This window comes from Mauremys reevesii, linkage group 8 (genome assembly GCF_016161935.1).
Source record: "Mauremys reevesii isolate NIE-2019 linkage group 8, ASM1616193v1, whole genome shotgun sequence".
NCBI lineage: Eukaryota > Metazoa > Chordata > Testudines > Geoemydidae > Mauremys > Mauremys reevesii.
In genome coordinates this window covers 85,712,227-85,737,353 of record NC_052630.1, presented here as the reverse complement: position 1 = coordinate 85,737,353, position 25,127 = coordinate 85,712,227, and the positions used below count along the sequence as shown (strand labels likewise).

Sequence of the window (25,127 nt, the reverse complement as noted above, 5' to 3'; positions counted from 1 at the left end):
TCAGACATCAAACTTAACTGTGCTATTATTATTTCTTAATTCTCTTGGGGTGGAGAGGTTCTCCCTCACTGTGAAGTATTGTCAACTTTAATGAAGCTTTCCTAGGATCCTGAGAGCTTGGAAAACTTTTTGTGGTTTGTTTGTTCTCAAGCAAACTTTCTCTCCCAGACAGGTTTTCTTGAAGCTCTCCCAGCTGCTGAGAGCATTCACCATGGCACTGCCTGCTGCTTGAAATTTAATTTGTTTTGGCAATGAAAGAAAGCATTAAACTGTTGTGTTTCAACAGTGAAACTGGTGCTAAATGAATAATTGTAAAAATAAAGAAATTTTCAGACATGCATGCATCAGGAATTAATTTGTGAGGTATGTTGGCTAGGTCGGCAGTTAATTACATTTTGTTTTAAAATACATGAGTGGGAGTAAACCATGATGTGTTTTAATAGTTTGTCACTATATCTAGGTAGCCCAAGCTGCATTTAATCCACTTCATGTCAAATGGTGGCCAGTAAAAGGTGTCGTGGGAATATCCAGTCTTGGCAAGATAACTACCATGCTATTTACTTTTTACTTATTAATCCATATGTAAGAAGGAGAAATGGTCAGCTATCCATGAGCAGCAGCCAGATGCTTTGCCCTTTTCAAATGTACTCTGAATGAGAATGAAACCATACTTCTTGTTTTGCCCATTAGATAGCATTATCTCCATGGAATGCCAATTCATATTTCCATGTGCTACGTGTGGTTCTCACATATGGGATTTTAATAACCTTCATGCTGTGCTATGAATTCATAAGCAGGGTTGACAGAGGAAAAAGCACCACAGGACTTTGTTTTTCAAAACAGCAATAATGAAAAAATAGGGTCTGTAGCATTTCTGTAAGGATCGTGTGACAGAATTAGCAATGTGTCTGCTGCTAAAGTGCAGTTGTTACTAGGGCAGGGGATAAGTACAGTATTTAGTTGCTAGATATCTTTTCAGAATCAATTTTTCTCATCCCACATTTAGCAGCTTCCATAACTTTCTACTGTGTTATAGTTGCAGATTTGCTGATCTGATTGCATAGGATGTCCCCTTATTTTTCCAGCATTTAATGCACGTTATATTCTGATTTCTTATTACACATCCCTGGAGATATGACTTTACATTCTCCCCAGCTAATGAGCTACAGTTTATGCTAAATGACCTCTGGCTTGTTGCAGTGCCTTTGGGTTTTAAGTTAGAAAAGAATTCATCATGCTGGACTAGTTCTTTTCAAACTGCTTTTTATCTCATCTACCGTAAATTCAATGTCCATTGACTTTATGTGTGCAACCAGAAATACATCAGCCAACACTCGTGCAGGCACAGCGGTTACCAAAATGGCATGTAATAGCAGCACAGCCATGCCCTCCTTCCACAGGTACTAAATGGGTTGCTTTCAATGCTGGAGGCCCCTGGATCAATCCCCGATGTGTTAGCTGAGATGGTGGCCATCATCTAAACCAGGGGTAGGCAACCTATGGCACGGGTGCCGAAGGCGGCACACGAGCTGATTTTCAGTGGCACTCACACTGCCTGGGTCCTGGCCACTGGTCTGGGGGGGGTGCTATGCATTTTAATTTAATTTTAAATGAAGCTTCTTAAACATTTTAAAAACCTTATTTACTTTACATACAACAATAGTTTAGTTATATATTATAGACTTTGAGAAAGAGACCTTCTTAAAACATTAACATGTATGACTGGCACGCGAAACCTTAAATTAGAGTGAATAAATGAAGACTCGGCACACCACTTCTGAAAGGTTGCCGACCCCTGATCTAAACCCTTCATTTTCACACTGCAGTCAGTATGAACAAGCCTCAGAAACAAAGAACACAAGAATGAGTCCCATCCACAGTTCCCCTATGGCCCTATGCTACACTGACTGCATGGAGCACGCTTTGGGGCAGATACTGAACCCCAGCTGTAGAACTCAGTATTATGACTGCATAGAACAGTGTTTTGGCTAACAATATGCTTTATTTAATATAGGCACCTTTGCAAGATTGGAAGTCTGATGTACAGTCTAAACAAGCAACTTTCAAAATGTTTAGGACAGGCAAGAACTATTTGCCTGTCTGGCAAGGTTTCAGACATTTGAAGTAAAGATTCATTTGCTTCATGGAGTCCCCTGGAATATTTTTCATGTCCACCAGGGGCCCTCAATATTTTTCTTTGCTACCAAATTTTATCATCCATCAGTGTGCTTTTTTGTTTAACAGACTTTCCTCTCTACTGCTCTCCTGCTGTGTGATTGTGGCAGGCAGAGAAAGTAAAAAGGAGCAGCACAAGGAGAAAGAGACACTTTAGATTTCATTAACTATTCAGTTCTCATTCATTCACAATTTTTAAATGGACTCTGAGTAAGAAAGGGAACATTTTAAAGGTATCAAAGCCAGCTAAATGACTTGGAAATATATGGAAGATGATAAACAGGTGTTATATTTTAGCACTTCTAATCAGTAATGTATGAAATTAAACATTATATTAGTCAGGTTAGTGATTGTTGGAGCAGAGTTAAGGTTGTTTGAGTTATCGTGACTTCATATTTTCCAATAAAATTTTTGTCATTACTTAACATTTCCAAACTTGTTTTTTGTTTTGTTAACCCCTGTAGGAAATTGTTATCTTTGTGACTTTTACTTTGGTGTAATATTTTTTTAAATTTTGGTCTGGGGTAATATGTTTGTATATTTATTTTGATTTATATCTTTATGAAAATATGCCTCTCCCAGACTCAAGCAGTGTGTGCGTGTGTGTTTGTGTACACACATTCACAGTGGCAGCTGGATCCCAGAAATGTTGCTGGTGGGGCTAAAGATAGAAAGATCCCTTTCTCCACACACACTCTTCATATTTTCAAAGTGGAAAAACTAGGGCACTGTGTTCATGGATATTACAGGGAAGCATTTTACTGGGGGATAAGGAATACTTTGGGGAATAAAATGGGACACCCTCTCCCTCCCCCCCACTTCAAATAAAAAACAGTGACACTTGCAGTAAAGGGCAGGGTGGAAGAAAACCATTTTCTCTCTGTAACCTCTTTACTGTACTTTTCTAGTTGCAACATCTCCGTCTCCAATCTTCTGTTGTCTCGTGTGTGCGGGCTTTCTACACATAGCTACGCACACACACCTCATTAATTCACTCAATCCCTGTGCACTGAACTCTGCCTAACCCATCCATTTCCTGACTCAAAATCTTCTTAACAGCTTCTGCTCCTCCAGCTCCACCTTCCATCTGCTCCTGATCACTCATGTGTGCACACATTCCATTCCAAGTTCATAGATTCATCAGTTTTAAGGCCAGAAGGGATGATTAGAGCATCTAGTCTGACCTCCAGGATGTCACAGCCCATTCCATGTGACCCGGTTAGCTCTGTATTTGAGTAAAGCATATCTTCCAGAATGACATCCAGTCTTGATATGAAGACATCAAGAGATGGAGAATCCATGACTTCTCTTGGTAGTTTCTTCCAATTGTTAATCACCCTCACTGTTTTTAAATAAATGGTACCGTATTTGTAATTTAAATGTGTCTGGCTTTGGCTTCCAGCCATTGGCTCTTGTTATGCCTTTCTCCTCTAGAGTAAAGAGCCATTTGGTAGTCAGTATTTCCTGCCCAGCAGAGCACCCCTACTCTTCCTTCCTAATCTCTCCATTTCTCATAACCACAGTCTTCAGCTGTAAGCCTCTTCCACCTGAGACACACCCCCCCGACCCAGAACACCTTCTTCACACTCCCCTACACAACATGCAGTTGCAGCACACTTCCTCCTTCTACCTACCACCCATCATGAACTCCCTTCACCACCACCAGGATCAGGAATTTCCCTTTCCCCTGTGTCAGAACCCGCTGCCTGTCTCAGCCCACTCCCTCACCCCCAGCACACACTTAGAGTCAGAGTTAAAGGCCAGAAGGGTCCACTCAATCATCTCGTCTGACGTATGGTGTTTATCAGGCCACTAACACCACGCGGCACCTGCACATTAAACCTAACAATCAAAATTAGAGCAAAGTATTACAGCCCATGGGAGACTAGACTATTATGTGCCACTGGAAGATAATAGGCGGTACTGAGGTGCACCAGTGCCTGAGGCCCCTGCCATGCCAGGGAAATGATTATGTGAGATATACCCAGATACTCCTGACAAGTGACCTGTACCCATGCACTGCAGAGGAAGGCGATAGCCTCCCAAAGTCACTGCCAGCCTGACCTAGGGGAAAATGTCTTCCCAACCCCACATATGGTGATCAGTTAGACCCTGAGCATGCAGGCAAGAACCAGCCAGCCAAGTGCCTGAGAGAGTATTCTTGGAGCCACCTCAGAACCCTGACCCTCCGTCCAGTGTCCTGTCTCCAGCCAGGGCCATGCCTCAGATGAGGGAGACGACAACAACCATCAAAAAACAAAACAAAAAAAACCCCAAACCTCTAACACCATGCAGCCTTGCTGGGTCTGAAGAAGCATGAGGGAAACCAGTAAGGAGTCTGTGGAGAGAGCCCTATTCACTGAATTAACCCCACTGAAATGTGATTGCTTGCCCTGTGCCTCTTTCCTCTGCTGCCTGCGGTTTGTGTACTCCATCTCCAGACCCACCAGTTGACCCCTGACGGCAGCAGTTAGTACTTCACCCTACAGTACATCAACCACCTTTGGCTGTTGTGGGATTATTGGTGGGACTTAGTCCCTTTATCCCATAATAACCCACACACACACCTTTGAATGTAGGTGGTGTGTGTGTGTGTGTGTGTGTGTGTGTGTGTGTGTGTGTGTGTGTGTGTGTGTGTGTGTGTGTGTGTCACCTAAACACAGACACACACCACGTCTTGACTTTGTGGGAGAATATGAATCATAGAGCACAAACTCAGAAGCCGCCACATTTGATTTGAGCACTAATTACTGTAAATATTTTCTTACAAGGAAACTGTTATTTTAACATACATGTTTCATTTAAAAAACATTTAGGTGCTTTTAGAGATTTTACATATATTTTTTTAAATAATCAGCAAGGAAAGGAAAGGAAAAGAGAGGAAAGGAATGGAAAACCTTGGGCACTGACAAAGCTACAGAAACAAAATATTCCAGGGCATCGTTTTCATGGAAATTAAAGGTCTGTTCTTCCAATTTCCATGCTATTCAAGCTCCTGTTGATTTCGGCTGGAATTTTGCCTGGATACAGACTGAAATCTGTGTGGGTATTCTTTTGGTTCATTCTTTGATAACTAATCTGTGGCCATGCAGGACTTTGTGATTGGCACTCAGCAACACATTATGTTACTCAGAACTTCACCAAGGCAGAAGGACAGGACTCACTTCTTCCTGCTCCAAAAGGACAGGTCTCCACCATTCAAAGTTGTTAGAAGTACAGAACCTATAATACAAATGTGTACTATGTCCAGATTCTGTCCATTAAAAAAGCACTCGCTCTCTCTTGTCATGCTATTGTTATGAGAGAGAGCTTGATAACCTGCCCTGGAAGCAAAGAAGAGCCCAGATCTCATTCAAGCAAATGGATGTTTAAAAACAAATACACACAAAGGAGGAGGCTGACACATGGAGCCATCTAGCCAATCATCCTGGTGGCCACCCTCAGAGAAGTAAGGAGTTAACAGTCTCCTAGGTTTCAAATACAGGAGTGGGTGCTGGGACAAAATTGTCTATGTACAGTCAGCAGAGAGAGGCTGTTTTGTGCAGTGAGTCTGTGTGGGGCATTGGACAGAAACAAAGGAATAGGATTATTTCTTGGTTCAGGGCAGAGGTTCCTGGCCCAAGGCTTCTGGAAGAAGAGGGATGCTAGTGTGCAGGGTAAGAGGACTGACAAACAGGTTACACTAAGAAAATACCCTGACTGTCACTGATTTTTCATCCATGTGGAAACCACTCAGCAAGACTTCTAATTTTAGCTAGTGTCCAGCCAAAGGGGCAACAATATTAATATTTGTAATGTCCAGGCACTGAACAGTTGTTCTGTAACACACATCAGTATGGACCCATGTACGAATACGTTACTTGTTGAGGTTTAGATTGTTTGAGACTAGCTCTGTGCAGGTTCTCGCTCCATGGTGGGAGGCTGATGGGTGCCATCCTCCATCTCAGGGGCTGGGCATAATTATAGTGCTTTAGAATCCGGAGTCTGAGAGCAAGGACTGCTCAAAGCTGTTCTAGCAACCCCAAAGGGGTGAGGATGGTATCAAGAGTATGGGAGAAATCCTGCCTCCAATGAAGTCAGTGGGAGTTTTGCCATTGACTTCAGTGGGGGCAAGGATTTCACCTGATATTCCCCTGCCCTCCCACAGACTGGCCAGCATATCTTGTTAGGAAAGATTTCTTCTCAAAAGCTCGAGTGTGGGGACGTGCACTGGTAGCAAGTGGGTGTCTTGCCCTCATAATACACACCACACTGGAAATTATTTTCTCTCTCAAAAAGATTATAAACTATAGCTTAACTGGCTATAAAGTTCTAGCTTTCTGATTTTGAAAGGGGATTGTTTACACTATGGAAATCTTAATGATATCAGTCAAGTCAATTGGGACTTTATAGTGGAACCCGGAGACATTTTTTTTTAAATAAAAACATTTTTTTAAATAAAATTGTATTTTCCCCCTTGCTCTATAAAATTTCTAACCTCCGAGGTCAGTGTCTCATACCTGTGTCCTATTCAACACTCCTTTAGTTATTTATTCTCCTATGATGTCCTCATAGGACCTTTAGACCTGCATAGAGCCCCATTGACATCAGCAGGGCACCACACAGATGAAGGGGTCCATCTGTGGCACTCATTGCAGGATCGGGGACTTCCTTTGGGAAAACTTTGGCTGGATCAAAGAGTGGTGAATAAGGCTCTCTGGGGTGCCATACTCAATTCAGAGATGGAGGGAGAGCACACAATGAAGTATATAGCACTGATTAAAATGTGGCTAGTTGACATATGCAGTGAATCAGCATTGTAATAGGAACCATAATCAAATAAACTACAGCAATGCCTGTACACAGTAAATCATTCAATTAAAACATCCCTTTAGTTTCAAGGTTTTTAAAAATGCAGCTAACCTCCAGTAGTTCCCATTAATAACTTAAAAGGCTTTAAAAGGCATCTTTCTAATTATCTGAGCAAAAAACCCCAAATCAGTCTTAAAGTTTTCCTCTAGCGTCCAAACCATAGTGCTTGTGTCTCATATTGAAACTTAAAGCTGAGTTTCTTGCTTTCTGTAACTAAAAATAGTTTTTAATGCTTCAAGTTCAAAACTTTAAAAAAAACAATGATTTTGGGACTTGAACCTTTTAAACCATGTTGCCGCCTACATTTTAGAGCAGATTTGTAAAAGCAGGATCCTTACAGCTGACTCAGCCACAACATAGGACAGCAAATATTCCTGGTATAATATTGAAGGTAAGAGTAAAGTTTATATGGCCAGCAGCAAACATGTATTTCCTTATTAGATAAGGTGTCCAGCAATTAAAACTCTGGACTCAGAAAGCTTGTTAAGGTTTATTTTATCAAATGAAAAATGGTATTGGTTTAACAACTGTTGTAATAAGCCTTATTGTTATTCTTAGCATAGATTTTTTTTAATTTCAGAAAAATGGATAATTAGCATTTTAGCTTATCACTTTCTCTCCATGCATACAAATAATTTGATAGATGGACCACCAAGAGTGACTAAATTAAATAATGGATCTAGACAGCATGGTATTGAAATAAATTAGAGATGAGGATTCTAGCCTGTTAGCTGGATTTCCACTTTTTGAAAATAATGGGAATACAATCTAGTTCTTTCGTGAGTTTTTGTTGCTCAGTCTAATATCACTTTCTCAGATCAAGGCACAAATAAATTGACCTGAAATAAAGTGAAAACTTCATTTTAGAAGTCGTATAATTTGCTGGTGGAAAATTTTCAGACCTATTCAGATGGGAGACATAACAGCCAGTCACCCTCCTGCATCTGTAATTTGGCCAACTAAATTCCTAGATAATGGCCCATTATTAATGACAAGTGCTGCAAATAGGAAGTTATTAGTGGAAAGCAAAATCAGAACAGATCTTCTGCATATATTATATATTTTAGTGCTATCTGTGGGCATTTACTATACATACAAATTAAAACCAGTGGTTGCAAAATAATCTCCCCCACTCTCCACCAGTATTTTAAATATGGGTCAATGTCTTTCTGAGACATAGTCAAATAAAATTTCGGGGTCAACCCTCCTCCCCCCCTCCCCCCCGATAATTGACTCCGTTTCACAGAGTGACAGTGAATTCTTTGTGCAGATATTTATTGCTAGCAGGCTGGTCTTCAGAGGAATCAAAGAGCCGTTATGGAGAGTCATCTTGGCCTTGGTTGTCTTCAAAAACCTCATTCTGTAGTACACTCTGTATGGGAGGATTATGTGCTGTGTGTTACTTTAAATTGTACTGGGCTACAATGTGAGATATCAGTTGTGAGAAAATATTTTTGGTCCTCTGGTATTGTGATTCATTCACAATCCAGTCCATGCTCTAACAGTATGTTCCTTCACACTGCGTATCCTTGAGCTGTAACTGACATTTTACCTCCTGGTGCTTTGTGCTGTTTTTCTAGCATAAAGCATATCCCTGCATAAAGAGGAAAGAAATGTTCATATCTTCCTGATTAGTAAAACATATTTAATTTTATCACTCGTATCTCATGAAAAAATCAAAGAGATACAATGCAAAGCATAACTTTATAAGACAACTTAAATTGTGGCATTAATTGAAAGGAGGCTCTAGCTTCAACCTGTTTCACCAGTACCATGTATTCTTTGGACAGTATTGTTGCAAATGTAAGGGGACTGTTATCCCTTTACTAACATTCAGTGGGGGTGTTTTGGTTGACTAGCTCCCAGTACCAAAAGGGGAAGGGTCAATGGGAAATCAGGACCCTGAGACTGACAGTCCCCAGGGGCAATGGGGAGAGGCCAATGCTCCAGGTCAGCCTGATTGACAGGACGGGCAGGCTAATCAAGGAGTCAGGAGGCCATGGGGAGGGGGGGTCCCATCCTCCTCCGTGTGAGCTGGAATTGCCTGGGTCAGACAGAGGGGGGCCAAGGTAAGGCGAGAGCAGGGGCCCAAGCTAAGCTGCTGGGAGCAGAGCTGCAGCCCCAAAGCCAGAGGCACAGCCCAGAGAGAGCAGACCTGCCCTGGGAGCAGAGCTGCAGCAACCAGAGCCAGAGAGGCCAGACAAGCAGCCCAGGAAGCAGGTCAAAGCTGGGAGCAGAGTCACAGAAGCAGCCTGCAGAGCAGACCTGTCCTGGGAGCAGAGCTGTAGCAACCAGAGCCAGAGGGGCAAGAGAAGCAGCCCAGGGAGCTGGAGGCAGAGCAGCAGCCGTGCTGAGGCAGAGTGGAGCTGGAGCTGGAGCTGGGGCTGGAGCAGTCCGGAGCTGGGTGCGGTGAGCAGCTGGGAAGAGCGAGGGGGACCCTGGGCAGTGGGCCCAGCACAGGGAGATGCCGCAGCCAAGAGGCTCTGCAGGCCAGACTTGGAGGGGGATCGTAACCCTGACAGGGTGGTGGTGACGCTGGGGAGAAGGGTCCTGCCACCTAGAGCCTCAGAGCGTGTGGCCACCGCCAGAGCAAGTGTCCGACCCACGGCATCCCTGCAGCACAGCCAGGGCCTGAGAAGGAGGCCTGGGACCTACAAGGAACAGACTGTGAACTGCCCTGAAATTGCAGAGACACTGTTTGTGATGTTCCCTGCCACAGAGTGGGGTGATGTGTTTCCTTTAACCTTTCCCGTTTTTCCTTATTCCTTTTTAAACTACTGTTAATTAAATAAACTGTATTACTTTAAATTGTATGTAATGATCAGTGGGTCAGGAAAGCATCTAGTGCAGAGAGAGTACCCTGGAGTGGGGACACCCTAGCCCCTGACCTAGGTGACCACAGCAGGATTGGGCGTCGAACCCCCCAGGAATCCTGAGCCCAGCCTTGTCGGGGTTACGAGGACTCTGCCAGACAGGAGAGTGCAAGGGGAGTCCTCTAGGGCAGGGAGGCCTCTGGGTAAAGGAAATGGGAGCAAGGACTCAGATCCTTCTGCTAGCCCATTTCACCAGGGTAGTGTAGAAGCCAGGAAAGTGCCCCACAATATCGGGACCATTCCCCTGCTTACACAAACACTGTAGAAAGTTGCAAAAGAGCTTTAAGCACATTTTGGACAGAGGCCATTTCATGTTGAAAACTGATTATTTTATGTTTAGAGTTGTTAATGTTAAGAACTTCTTACATAAATTGTGTAGTATTACTCTGCACAAGACACAACCAGTCCTGCAATGCTAATGAGGGCAAGTAAGCAACATGGTGGGTATTAACATGAATGGGTTATTGGCTTCAGCATGCAGCAAGCAAGCATTTGGCTGGAACAATTCCTGGCTCTTGAACTATTACAACCCTATGATATTCCAAAGGCTGTATATTTGCAAATGAGTGATAGATGGAGTTGGACAAGCATTCTAGTTATTTACAGCCATTAGCTAGAATGTTTGAATGAAATTACGCATTGTAACAGGGTGCTGGCCTAAGAGGCACTGAACCAGCCCCTGTTAGCTCAGAACCTGCTAGCGTAGCTCCCATACAGGGGAACTGATTGGAGCTGGCAGGGTGTGGCTCATTAAAGGAGCCTAAGAGCAATCACCTGTGAGCCTACTGAGAGGAAGGCCTATAAAGCTGACAGGAAGGCGGGGAAGGGGAAGGACAGGAAGGAGTAAGGAACTGCTCCTCCTCCTAGCTAGCAACAGGCACTAGCTGTCCCTCGGCTGGCTACCGAACTGCAATTGACTTGTACATAGAGTTGTATATAGATGGTGGTAGGAATGAACACAGGGAAATAAAAGGACACTGGGTTGCAAAATAAGAGGTCTCCAGCTCATTTGTGTAGTGAGCAAGGAGGGGCTCGTCCACACACACATTCTAGAAAAGTAATTTGTTGGGTTTTGCTGGATGAAAAGTTCAGCTTTCTATGCAATAGTTATTTTAATGTTGTAATTTACTACGTCTCTCTGGTTTTTGTTGGGCCTTTTACCTTTTCCTGGCTTCATGCCACTTTTTCTAACTTTCCTATAGAACATTTATTTCTTTGCCTGTTTCATTTTCAGTGTCTGCTCCCTCTGTTTCCCCCTTTCCCTTATATTCCATCTCTTCATATCCCTTTGTCTTTCTAGCCCTACATTGTATTGTATATTCTACATTCTCGTTTATATATTTTCTCCCAGTTCTTGCCTAAAAGTCAGAGTCTCTCTCTCTCTCTCTCTCTCATATACCTTGTTTCCATCGGTCATCCACCAACACACTTATCTATAGTCATGCCAACACTGCCTTGCCCTCAGATATAGGGCTAGAAAGGTTGATCAGCTACCTAACAACCAGGGGACCAAGCTAAAAAGATGATCCCACTGACCAGGGAAAAACCCGGTTACTAGTTCCAGTGCCTACCTCAGCTGCTGCTCAGAGCTTTCTCAAGCTTTAACAGAGGAAAATTTACCTGATTCTTATTAGTTTCAAAGCCACCCATTCTGTTCCCAACAGCAGTGGCAGACACTGATGACATTCCTGTCAGCTGCTGTTAAGAAAGCTGCAAGCAGCTGCAGAGGAACTGGAGTGGTCTGTCTGCAGACTCAGAAAGATGCTGCAGCATCTGTTTACACTGTGGTTTGCATTTGGAAGTTTTTCTTTACAATCACAAGGATAAAAATGGTAATTTTTTAAACAAAAGGCATATATTCTGAAGAAGATAAGGGCATTCATGGGGAAAGTATCAAGTATGTTCCAAGACCTCAGGCTGCCTGCCCTGTTGCAATGGCAGCATAGCTGTAATAAAGGCATGCTGCCAGGTTTGCCCACCAAACATAGCAACAATCCGTAAAATACCAGTGCCCTCTTCTAGCCAAAGTAAAGGGGACAATGTGGCACCTGCAGTTGGCCCTTGCCAGCTGACTCAGGCTTGGGCTCAGGGGCTTTTTAATTGTGCTGAGGATGTTCAGGCTCGGGCTGGAGCCCCTGCTCTAGGACCCTGCAAGGTGGGAGGGTTCCAGACCTCGGGCTGCAGCCTGAGCCGGAACATCTACACTGCAATTAAACAGCCCCTTAGCCTGAGCCCCACAAGCCTGAGTCAGCTGACACTGGCCAGATGCAGGTGTCTAATTGCAGTGTAGACATACCCTTAAAGAACTTTTATCCATGAATAATAGTCCTGTGGCAGCTAGATCCATGTCTGGAACAAGAACCCTGTGATCCTTCTTTATTCAGCCCTTTGTTGAAAGACTTCCCATTAGGAAACTATTGTACTCTGGCCTCCAACTCATACAGTTCAAATACAAACTTCCTCTCGCACATGGAGTAACTATGCACATACAATTGACAGAGACACACCTGAATAAAATACCCTAGTCAGTTGTGTCTCAGGAACAGCATTATAAAGAAGGAAGCATTATGTTCCATATCGTTTAGAAACTGAGACACATGTTGACATATGGCTTATTTTGAAATAATGTCCAAATGTTAAAATGTTTATGAATTTTAATATTACATTTTATGAAGACTCAGACATTTGCTGCATTGCAATGTCAAGCTAGGAGCCAAACCAACTGCTGGAGTTTAAAAAAAAAAGGCAGGAGGAAAATGGGAACAACCACAGTGTAATCAGATCTAGGGCTGCTTATTATTATTTGATGTTAGCTATAGATTATTATTTTTATATGGTGCTCCTGAGAGTTGCATCAAATTGAAAATTCTGGTTTGTGAACATGCAAGCAAATTGAGTATTGCCTCTCTTTCTTTCCTTCAAATGTGCTGAGTATTCTCTAGGAGAACCCTGGAAATTCTTTGCTCCCACTTAGAAGTCTGCAGAAAGTGACTCAGGGTAGATTAAAAACAGCTTGGTTAATCATTACTGAAATATGGGAAAAATTAAAATACATTTTTTGCTTGTAAAGCAGAGAAAAGCAATAAAAACAATGCCAGACGGTTAATGCCTCTTTTGTACCTTTCATTTGAAAGACCTCAAAAGAACATCAAAATGAATAAAGGCAAAATCTATTCCCTATTGGCATCATTATACATGTTGTATCCTCTAAAACTAAAACTCTAAAGACATCCATGAAGAGTAGAGGAATAAATGGCACTGAAATGAGGAATGTATCTCTGGAGCTTTGTTCAACCGGCTTTGTTAGAATTCACTCAAATTGGATGATTACAAGAAAAGATCTCATTTGTTTCAGCATTAGGGGAGTAAATTAATATGGTGGTGAATTGCTAATAATTGTCCCTTTATATTTTACATGTGTATTGTCTCCAAATTACAAAATTACTTTCTCATTATTAAAATAACAACGGAAAAAAATAAATCTGCATTTCCTTAACATCATTAGTAATTGAATCAGGAGGCTGACAGAGTAAGGCGCAGAGGAGAGGTAGTGTGGTGCACTGTGGTACACTCAGAGTCAGGGATGTTTTTGCATCTCTTGGGCCAAATTCAGCTTCATGCCAGTGGGAACTACATCTGCTTACCTCCAGGGCTACATTTGGTCCCACCCATGAGTAAATTTGGCTGCATCTGGTCAGCTGTAGTTAAGATTGCTCATGACCTTTTTTCTAATTCTCTTTGTTTCATTATTTAATGACTTGACCTTTGATTCTGTGGAGCCACTTCAGTACTAAGTACAAAGATTTAATAACTAGAACTGGCTGATAAGTGACCTTTATTACACAGACATTTCTCTTTGCTAGAGAAACAACACTGTTTTGCAAGTTTTAATTCACAGTTTTAATTATCTTTTCTATTGTCTGTAAGCTTGCACAGAAAATTGAAAGGTCAAACATTTCATTTTCCTTACTGATTAAAATGTAAGTGCTGCACAACTGTTACAATGTATCATTCAAAAAAGATGGGACAATTTGTCAGAATCATGCCCAGCTAACATTGCTGAGGAGTTTTATATAGTTCTGGGCAACAGCACAATGAATCATTTTTACAGAGGCAAAGCAAATTATTGAAGATAATAGCTCAGAGAGACACAGAGACAACAGAGTTTAGGGGCTATAGAAGTATCTAAAGAGAGAGGGAGAGAAGAAAAGGTGAATAGTTGTCTATGGTCATTTGTTTTCTTTAAGTAATATAATATCTAGATATTATGTAAATGTATTTAGGGTTTGTGAAAGTTGCCGGATTATACCTTTGATTTAAGTCCTTTAATTAAAGACTATATACAGTATCAGTGCAGGCTTCCACAGCTGTCCTGCCAATGTGCCTCAGCCCTGACATGGGATGACCATCTCTAAAGGTGAAGAGGACTGTAACGGGGTGCGTCCGGGGCTCAACCCTCTGAGGGGAGGAGGGGAGCCACACCGGCCCGCTGGTCTCACGTAGGCTCTGCCCTGTCCCTTTAAGGCTAGACAACAGAGTCAGAGTCTACTGGGGCTCCGGCCTTTGGCTGCAAGGCAGAGCAGGAAACAGTACAGGGGAGCTCAGGCCTCTTGTAGCAGGGCTGAGCAGTAAACAGTACAGGGGAGCTCAGGCCTCTTGCAGCAGGGCTGAGCAATAAGGTGAGGGGGATAACTGCCACCCGTAAGTGGGGTGGCAGGGGGGACACAGGCCCACCCACTCCACTGTGTCCCGGCCTGGGGCCCTAGGCAACAGTCGCTACCGCTGACGGTCAGTGGGGATCCTGACCGCAACACACTGACATGGGTATTGTCTGATCAGTAGCCTGACTGAGGTCGGCTGTCCCTGGGCCACTTCCAATATCCCCCTCGGGTCCTACCTGGTCCACAGCGTCTAGTCCCGGGAAGTCCCACTGCATGGGTTCCTCACAACCCGGGCTGGGGGGCAGATCTGGTAGTTCCTCGGGGAAGTCCGGCCAATTCTGCTCCGGGGGTTCCTCGGGGTAACAGCAAGGTAGCGGGGAGATTCCTGGTGGCTCCTCCTCCTCGTACGTGGGGAAGCTCCAGCAGGTCTTCCCAGTAGCGAGCGAGAGGGGTCTCCGGCCAGTCCGGGCCGCTGCCCTGGACTCCAGCGGTTTCCCCGTCAGGAGCTCCCTCAGGCAGGTCTGCTCCCCGCGGTGGCTGGGCCCAGACTGAGCAAGAATGGCCGGCTTTTATCCTTCTGGGTTGCCGCCTGACCTTCTGAGGGGCGGGCTCACCACTCTGTAGCCCCGCCCCTTCCTGTGTCCGGGGCTCAACCCTCCCCGGGGAGGAGGGGAGCCACACCGGCCCGCTACAAGGACATTTTTATCTCCATGCAGTTCAGCTCTTGGCTTCTGTGCTAAGGTTGCCGACAAACTAGTGTTTAATAATGCTAGTATTTTTGGGATGTAGACACCTATACATAGTCACTGCTAAGTGCAGAAAGGTCATCAATGGGGTAGGTTTTTGTAATTCTCTCATCTCCATCTCCCCCCACCCTCTCGCCCCATATTTATGCACCTGTTACTAGAAATCCTGTCCCTGCTTCTTTCTTCTCTTTGTGCATATGACACCCTGGAGTTTTGCCATTGAGTTTACTGGAAAGAGGATCGGTCTCATATAGCACTTGGAGGGTTAGTAATACACCGGAATGGTAATACAGCATATTGAACAGGAAAAAGAGTTATAGAGCAACTGTACAAGAATTGTTGAAACCATCATTCTAAAAGGTGGCAATTATAAATCAGGACAACAGGCTACTGGTATACCTCCACAGAGGGCTAAAATATACAGTAAGTGAAAACTGATGCATATTCTGTAGTTAGACCGCAGAGGGTCTGGTTCAAAGCTATTGAAGTTGATGGAAAGATGCCCATTGATTAACTTTGGATCAGGTCCACATGGCATGCTGAGTTAAGTCTTCATTGGCTTTCTGTGGAGCTGATTGCTTTTAGAAAAGGTGCAAATTAGAACAGCTAAGGCAATTCCATCTTTTAAAAATATTCGTTCTGAGAGAGGCTAAAGAGACTAAGCCTCTTCCTGTTGAAAGAGAGCAGATTGCAAGGTAACCTAATATATAAGCATTCAGAATTATGAAAGGATTTGATAAAATGGAAGAAGATAAATGAATCACAAAAAAAAGGTTAGAAAACTGAGGGACACCATTGCAAGTGTAAGTGTATGGCATTTATTGAGGCAGAACAGTTTTACTCAGTGAATAGAAAACATGGAATAAATTTCCAAGTGAGACCATCAAATCAAACAATTTAAATGAGTTTGAGAGAGCTATACATTTTAATGAAGAAGGAAGGACACAGCAAGAAAGCAATAGCATGAAGCTGAGACAGCTTTAAACATGGCTAGATTCTTGAGCCAAGTGATCTTTTCCTGTCCGGCAATTCTGCATTTGTTAGTTGTTAGTTTGAACTTTCATCCTAAAAATATAAATTAACCTACTGAGACTGCAACAGTCATTTCAGCTGCTATGTGGGTTATGCTTATAGATTTCTTTAGTTCATCCATCCATGTACTCTCGGTATTTTAGGGACGATTTCTGTAACTAAGTGATAAACAGAAAGGTGGTTGTGTTCAGCTGCATCTCCTGGGATTTCATTCATGCTGCCAGAGAGCTATTCAGGACAGCTCCCAAAGCCTACCAAACATACAGCATTCTCTAAAAAAAATATTGTTGATACTTTTGTGTGCGGTCAAGCATCCTTCACTCCTGGTGAAATGAGGAAAAGACATTTTAAAAAACAGCTAGAGCACACCAATCACTCCAGCACAAGCCTTTACATCTGTGCTTAACATTCCTTCAGGGGCCCGGTGGGTAGAAACTTTGTTCAGTTACGTATTTGTTACAAATAGGATGCACTGTTGTTATCATTTGACCCTCTCCTAACCTGTTTGTCAGCTTCTGACCTCACAGTTTTCACAGCTATGGCATTACAGTTTGTTGTCACAGAACAGATTGTGATGTCTAAGTTCAGGGGTTCCCAAACTGGGGGTCTGGACCCTTCAGGGAGTTGTGAGGTTATTACATGGGGTGGGGGTGAGCTGTCAGCCTCCACCCCAAACCCCGCTTTGCCTCCAGCATTTATAATGGTGTTAAATATATAAAAAAGTGTTTTTAATGTATAAAGGGGAGTCGCACTCAGAAGCTTGCTGAGAGAAAGGGGTCACCAGTACAAAAGTCTGAGAACCTCTGTCTTAGTTGGTTTCTTTCCAAGTCTGCAATTGTCAAATGTGGCTGGGACATGGATTCACATCACTGCAGTGAAGGGTTCCCACTCTGCTGCTAGTCATCCTTTAGAGGGGCAGGTAGCACACCATAAGGCTGATGGCTCAACACTCACTGGTGTAAGAAGGAAGAGAGGAAAAGAAGAGATCAGGTCACTGATCAAAGGTAAAGTTGGAGAGGATCCATTACCGGGGCTATGGGATGGATGGGGGGCCAACATCAGCCCAGGTCCACTAAGCATATGTAGACCTGGCCGATTCTTCTAGGACTGGTCTGCTTTCAGGTGGATTTAGAATTCTAAATTCACATGTAACACACTTGAATTACATATAGTGCTTTTCGTCTTCTAGCTGTTTATAAATACTTAGGGCTCAATTCTACTCTTCTTGGGCATCGGGGGGTTGTCTCACATGAGTCAGGCAAACAGTATGTGGAACAGGCTAATACCCCTGTGAGGTAGGAACGTACTGCTATTCCCATTTCATGCAGAGAAGCAGAGTCAGAGAATGTGCTCAGGTCCACAAAGAGAGTCTGTCAGAGCCAGATTAGAAGGACTCAGGTGTTCTTGGTTTGGGATCTGAACCTGCACTATTGAATTCAATGGAAATTTTGCCATTGACTTCAATAGGCATAGATCAACCCTCTAGCTCACAGGTCCCCAGTCCATTTGTGTCTCATTGGCTTTTCCATGGGACATAAGTGTCCTCTGAAGAGAACCTGTATACATATAATAATGTGCTTCAGACATACGGAGCTGTTTTATAATGGTACAGGCACGTTTTCCCATATGTTCATAGGCTCAAGCTACAGTAGAATGCCTGCTGGAGAACCACTTCAGAGCTGACTTTTATCCCAGATTAAATATCCATTCATCCAGGCCTATAGGTGAAATATGCAATCTGTGCATAGCTACATTTCCTTCATTCTTTTTTTCTGTTTTTAAATCTGCTACTGACAACAGTCTCTTACAAGGGAACAAAACATCCATCTAACTGTTATTTACATGTTTCTTATTTCAAATTCTTTTAATTGAAAGGAAAAAATATATAGTGGAAGGAAAATTATTACTTTCCAGTTGATTTTGAAATGAGGAGAACAGAAGCAGAAGATTAGTGTGAGCTGATTCGTTTAGTAGAAAAGGATCTCACTCAGGGCTTAGTAGCAATAGACTTTACCGCCCGCTCATCTACACAGGATTGATGTGCTTTGAGAGAATCTTGCTCCCAGTTCGTTGACTATTTGCTTCTTTTAACTAAATTTTCAATCTCAATGTGTAAGGACTGTCATCTGTTTTGTTCTCTCTCTTTCAGCCTCTCCAGCTAGACTGTGACGTCTGTGCCATTGTTTCGAACTCAGGCCAGATGGCTGGTCAGAAAGTGGGAATTGAAATTGACCAGTCCTCCTGTATATGGAGAATGAACAATGCTCCTACCAAGGGTTATGAGATGGATGTTGGGAAGAAGACGACCATACGAGTGGTCTCACACACCAGTGTCCCCCTATTGCTCAAGAATCCCGAGTACTTTTTCAAGGAAACCAATAGCATGGTATATGTCATCTGGGGGCCTTTTCGAAACATGAGGAAAGATGGCAATGGCATTGTGTACAACATGCTGAAGAAAGCTGTTGACAGCTACCCTGATGCCAAAATCTATGTTACAACAGAAAAGCGCATGAATTACTGTGATGGGGTATTTAAGGAGGAGACCGGAAAAGACCGGTAAGTCCTGCCTGTGAAAAGTTACTCTGATGTTAATGACAAAAGATAGGCAAGAAAAGGCCATCTTGCATGCCAGCTATTCAATGAGCCCCCAGATATGTTTTTAATGGATTCTTATATGTTTTTGACTGTTACGAGCGCTTGATGAGGCAGCAGACAGGCCCCATTTATCCCACCTACGCTACCTTCTGTTCTTTCAATTTTTGTTGGCCTGGATCCCAAAAAATATTGGATACCTTCCTAAAGCCTTTTCAGAGCTGTGTGTTGTTTTCAGCTCAATTTAATATTGATTAAATTGACATGTTATTCAAAGAGGGGAGGCCTACACAACATCATTCCTACACGTACAACCTCAGGACAAAGGGGGGAAGGGGTCTTATATTTACCTCTCTTGTCAAGATACCCTGTAGCTTTACCTCAAATCCAAATAATTCTGTTTCAGTTAAAATAGATGATCAGGCATATCACCAAATGGCTAGTGTTTCTAGTAAAATTATACCAAAGTGATATACCCCTGGCTTGTGGAGAACCAGGTGTGTGGTTATGCTGCTCCAAGAGGGTGCCATATGCATGATGGAAGGTCAGTGTATTCTTCCTGTACAGTACAGAGTGAGCTCTACAGAGGGCATCTGTACAGCAGCATATGGGGCTGGGGCTAGAGAGGGCTGAGGTAAGACTGGGGCTGGAGGATCTACCAGGATCTATCCCCATCCCATCCATGGAAGAGTGTGCTGGGAGAAAGGCTTCTTTAGTCCTTCACCCTGCACTGTCCCCCTCCCCCCAACCACACACACATTAGCAATCAAATAACATCCCTGTGTCACCACAACAATTGTTTCCTGTTATTACTTTTCCAAGTAAAACTATTAAATGTATCATTAGCTTCATTTAATGTGATTTGCCTGGGGGAAAACAAGGAAAGCAAGCATCATGTCACCAGCTGGGACTCCTTGTACCCCAAGACAACACTCCACAAACCACTGGTGGTCTGTGGCCCACATTTGGGAACTACTGACATGCATCATCAGTTAAATCCTCAATACATGTGTTGTTGTGCTGCTTCATTCAGGGGTCTAGGTATGATAATGAAGTTTACTTGGGATCTATTCTGCTTATTGAAGCAGCGAAGAGCAACAGAGCTCCCTGGATGAGAAAAAATGGCTTCATGTATCATGCCAGACTATTATGATGTTGATACAGACTCTTTCAGGTACCTCAGCCAAATATTCCTTCAGTTCCTAGGAGAAACATCAGTGCTTGCTTCCAATATTAGTTTGAACAGTGCTCTGTTTTTACCGTGTTCCAAACAAGAAAATTGGAGGGAAACCAAGTTCTGCTCAACTTTAAAAATATACAGTGAGTTGTAACTGGATTTATTTTGGGTTTAATCCTAAAATACTGCCCTTACGTATAGTGTACATTCCCAGTGCATAGTAAGATTACAACAGATTTCTAGTTTGTCAAGATTTTAATGAGCTTTCTGTTTCTACATGTTGATGTAACGTCTCTTTAGGAAATTAATGGGACTTTAAATATTCTCACCATAATGGTGCTCATATTCTATATTCAGAGTTATGAAAAGTAGCAAACAGGCCTATGGTATATCCACCTATAGGCAAATAGACTCTGCTCCGGCAGCACAGAAGTCAATGGGAGCTTTGCCATTGATTTCAATAGGCATGGGATCAAGCCCATAATTTGTCAGTTTACAATTCAGTCATTCACTTGCATCCGACGAAGTGGGTATTCACCCACGAAAGCTCATGCTGCAAAACGTCTGTTAGTCTATAAGGTGCCACAGGACTCTTTGCTGCTTTTACAGAACCAGACTAACACGGCTACCCCTCTGATACTTGACAGTCATTACTGGTCAATGGAAGAAACAGGGCCAGACCCCATTATGGATTAATAGAAAACAACCTTCCTAATTTCAAAATGAAGTGATTTTTGTTCTACAGGGGGAGCATAATATCTTCTTAAAACAGGCTTCCTGGTTCTGGGGATTGGTCTTGACACACACTATTGTGAATTGGGGCAGAGGCTTGGTCATTCAGTGTCATGTGAGACCTCATTCACTTTGAATAATTGTTGTGCATAAATAATATACATTGGCAGACATTCCCAGTTTCGCATTAATGCATTGTAGTGGCACTGCCCTCTGTAGTGCTGTAAATCCAACAGTTTCTCTCAATACTTTACTGCACTTTCCTATATGATGTACATAGAGTCAGATGAAAGGAGAATGTGAAGCACATTTGAAGAAATGCCAGCTAATAACTAAATTTTATATCATTATATTTATTTGAATCCAGGTGGGTAGTTATAAAGGCAGTTATAACTTTCCCTGTACTTTAGAAATGTAAGGGGAAACCTTATAAACTTCACTTAATTGGTAATAATAGAGAAAACTGTAGTCTCCATTAAAGCAACAGAGCCAATTCTGGTCTGATAAAGTGCACTGGGCAGCTTTAAATAGGTTTTAATTAGCTGCCGCCAAAGCTGCACCACCCTCAGGGATGGGTACAATTAATGAAAACTAGCAGCAATAGATCAATGTTACCAGATGTTATTGCCCTAGGTGAAGGTGATGAGGAGGAAGGGAGTGTCTTTTAAGGATCATTTAGAAAACAGTCTGCATTAAAAGTCACTTTCAGAAAGCAATAATATAATGAATCCTGAGTTTGCTAATATCACCTAACCCAGTCTAATGTGAACTCCGTTTCTATCTATACTGCAAACAGCTCAGATTAACACTCAGTGTGGTGCATATTGTATATTGCCTTCAGCAAGAAGAGTTCTGCAATCTGTTACTGGGGCCAGCAATGCTGCTATAGTGTTCCCGTTCAATTATACATAAAGCCATGGGACCATCAAATGGAGCTGCTGCACAATCAATGATGCACACCAGTGGTGATATTGGTTACTACTGGTATGAAATTTTTTAAAAGAGAAACCTAAACTAAGCACAGCTTAACCTGGTGGTTTTATTCATGACTTATACATGTAACAACATAAAAAGCTCCATGATCTCAGATAGAAAATGCATTCCAGTGGCCTGAAATTTCATTAAAAGACACAAAATTAGAGGACTCTAAAACCTGGCCTGTTTTGTGTGTGACTGACTTCCCATACACACCATCTGAACTCTCTTATTATACCCATACCCAAACAATTCAGTTCAATGACACTTTATTAGCATGCTTAGCTATGCAAGTGTCCCTAAAAAAGATTCAGTGGTCCATGTTTTCAACCAGGGGGTACAAATAAAACAACTCCCACCCCGCAAAAAACACCCATCTGTTTCTTAGTTTGAAAGGTTGTTTTTTGTTTGCTTGGTTGGTTGGGGGTTTTTTTTGGTTAGGTTTTTTTTAATATCTTGGACAACTCCTAAAGCAGCTAAATGGCTTTTGTGCTTCACTTCCAGAAGTTCTCAGCCTCCTCTGTGTTTGTGCCAGATGGTGCTGCATATTAGGTTGTGAGAAAGCTGTTTTATCATTTGAGGCAGAGAGATGGATCATTCTGCTCACTTCTCAGTCAAGATTCAGAATTTGGGTGGGGTGTTCAACCTGCTATTTTGTGCAGTTACTCGTTAATTATTTATTACCTTGGCAATATATGAGCCGTTTATTATAACGCTGTCATTTAGCTCTCACAAATGATATTCATTTACTGTTCAGATTAGGGTGACCAGATGAGAGATGTGAAATATTGGGACACAGGGGGAGAGGGGCAGTTGCCGGCAGGGAAAAAAAAAAAAAAGAGCCGCAGGAGCATAGGAAAAATTGGTGGGGGCTGAGCACCCACCGGCAGCTCCCCACCACATCAGCTCACCTCCGCCTCCCCTGAGCGGGCTGCTGCATCCTGCTTCTCCCCCCCCCCTCCCTCCCAATGCTTGCGCCGCCATATAGCTGAATCACGCAAGCCTGGGAGGGAGGGGGGAGGAGGAGGAATGCAGCACGCTTGGGGAAGAGGCGGGGCGAGGGTGGGGATTTGGGGAGGGATCCAATGGGACGGGGAGGCGGTGGAGTCAGGCCGGGGCTGAGTTGGGGGCACGAGCCCCCTCCGCCTGTGCGCCGGAGTACAAAATATTGGGACAATTTGCGTCATTGGTCGGGACGCGGGACAAACAAGTAAATATTGGGACAGTCCTGATAAAATCAGGACATCTGGTCACCCTAGTTCAGATTGACACTGTTAGATAACTGCAGTCATCACAGCTCACCTCAACTAATATGTGGTTCTCCATGTGTCTGATTAATCTATACAAAGCCTTAGACTAGTGAGGATATCACTGTAATTAAGCAATAAAAGTACATCATGTTGCTGCCACTTATATTGTTTACTTCATATGACAGTCTCACCAAAGTAATTAAGCTAGTAGTGGGCAAATAGTGCTTTAAACAATTTCCATGGATGTTGGCTTGAATCAAATACTGAATTGCTTGGAGCATGTTTGTGCCCCTTTTTGTACAGTAACTCCTCACTTAAAGTCGTCCTGGTTAACATTGTTTTATTAGATCAATTAGAGGACATGCTCGTTTAAAGTTGTGCAATGCTCCCTTATAACATTGTTTGGCAGCTGCCTGCTTTGTCCACTGCTTGCAGGAAGAGCAGCCCATTGCAGCTAGCTGGTGGGGGCTTGGGACCAGGGTGGACTGGCAGCCCCCCTATCAGCTCCCCCCTATCAGATCCCCGCTCCCCTAAGTTCTCTGTGCGGCAGCCGCCCAGCAGGCTATCAAATTGCCAGCAGTTCAGCTGTCCCTCCCCCTACTGCTATGTGCTGTTCCTGCCCTCTGCCTTGGAACTGCTCCCGGGATCCTCCTACTTGTTCTGCGGGGTGGGGGCAGGGGAGGAGAGGGAGGCTAATGTCAGGGTGTCCCCCTCCCCTCTGCTCCTGCACCTCACTTACCCCATCTCCATGGGGGGTGGGATGACAAGACAGGGCTCAGGACTGAGGGAACTTCCTGGGAGCAACTGCTGTCTCAACTTGCTGATTAATTAACAAGGCAGTGTACTTAGAGTGGGGTCAGCCTACTTAAAAGGGGCAATGCGCATCTCTTTCTCTCACACACAGGGTGTGTGTCTCTGTCTGCCATGCTGTCTCCCCTCCCTCCATTTGTGCTGCCTTGTAGAGTGTGCGGCTACGTTAACAACAATGAGTTAACCCTTGAGGGCTCAGCGAAAAGCTAGTTCATCATTTAGCAATAAGACATTCCCTGGGAAATATCCCACCCTCTTCCACCCTCTGACTTCACCACCTCAACCAAGCTCCACAATCATCATCACTGTGTACAGTATTAAATTGTTTGTTTAAAACTTTGTGTGTGTGTGTGTGTGTGTATACTATATATATAGTCTTTTGTGGGGTGAAAAGAATTTCTCTGGAACCTAATCCCACCTATTTATGTTAATTCTTATGGGGAAATTGAATTTGCTTAACATCGTTTCACTTAAAGTCATATTTTTCAGGAACATAACTACAACGTTAAGTGAGGAGTTACTGTATTTGCTTTCCACAGATATACTAATTTACTGGCAGGAATACTTGTAGAAATAACAAATGTTAGGCCAGAGTTACAGAATATTCAGAAAGCCATTCTTCTATGTGAAGTTGTGAATATTGGTACTGGAAACCTGGTTCTAAGAGCTGGAACCTGCGACTCAAGGAGTACAAACAATAACTCGTGACCTATGTGTATGAAGTAATATTCTAGATGGATTAAAAAAGTTATTTTTGTGTTCTGTGTGCATCTCTTCATAACGAAAACTGTAAGGAAGGTGAAAAACTAAGCTGTTTTGAATGTAAGGGGATTGTTTTAAGAGAGTGTTATTTTTTTTACAGAACCAGGTAGACGTATTATTAGATAATGGAAGATGCCTACAGTTCATAGCTAAATAGAAAATATATAAATGTTTGAGTAAACATTTTTTGGGGGGGGAGAGAGTGTTTTTGTGGCTTTTGTTCAAATATTCATATCCTCCAGACCTAGGCCCTGAGCCTGTATCATAGCCAATGGGAACTTTGCCATTGACTTCAGTGAACATAGAATCAAGCCTCTAACCATGTACCTTACTACAGTGCCAGTGTTCCAGGTACATGTCTCTGGGCCTGTCCTGAACCACTCATTGGCACCTCCATCCTTTTGTTTTATAAAGGAATTTCTTCAAAAAAGATTAATGTCTTTGTCCATCTTAATTCATACAGTGACTAATAGTTTCATGCTTTATAA

General features: G+C 43.0%; 1 protein-coding gene across 1 annotated transcript in view; it reads left to right on the top strand.

Moving 5' to 3' along the window:
* The window catches only part of ST6GALNAC3 (ST6 N-acetylgalactosaminide alpha-2,6-sialyltransferase 3), a 309,423-nt gene that overhangs the window by 174,966 nt on the left and 109,330 nt on the right, over positions 1-25,127 (top strand). Inside the window, exon 3 of the mRNA XM_039486641.1 lies at positions 18,488-18,897. Within this exon, the coding sequence (XP_039342575.1) occupies positions 18,488-18,897 (410 nt within the window). The remainder of the gene's footprint in view (positions 1-18,487; positions 18,898-25,127) is intronic.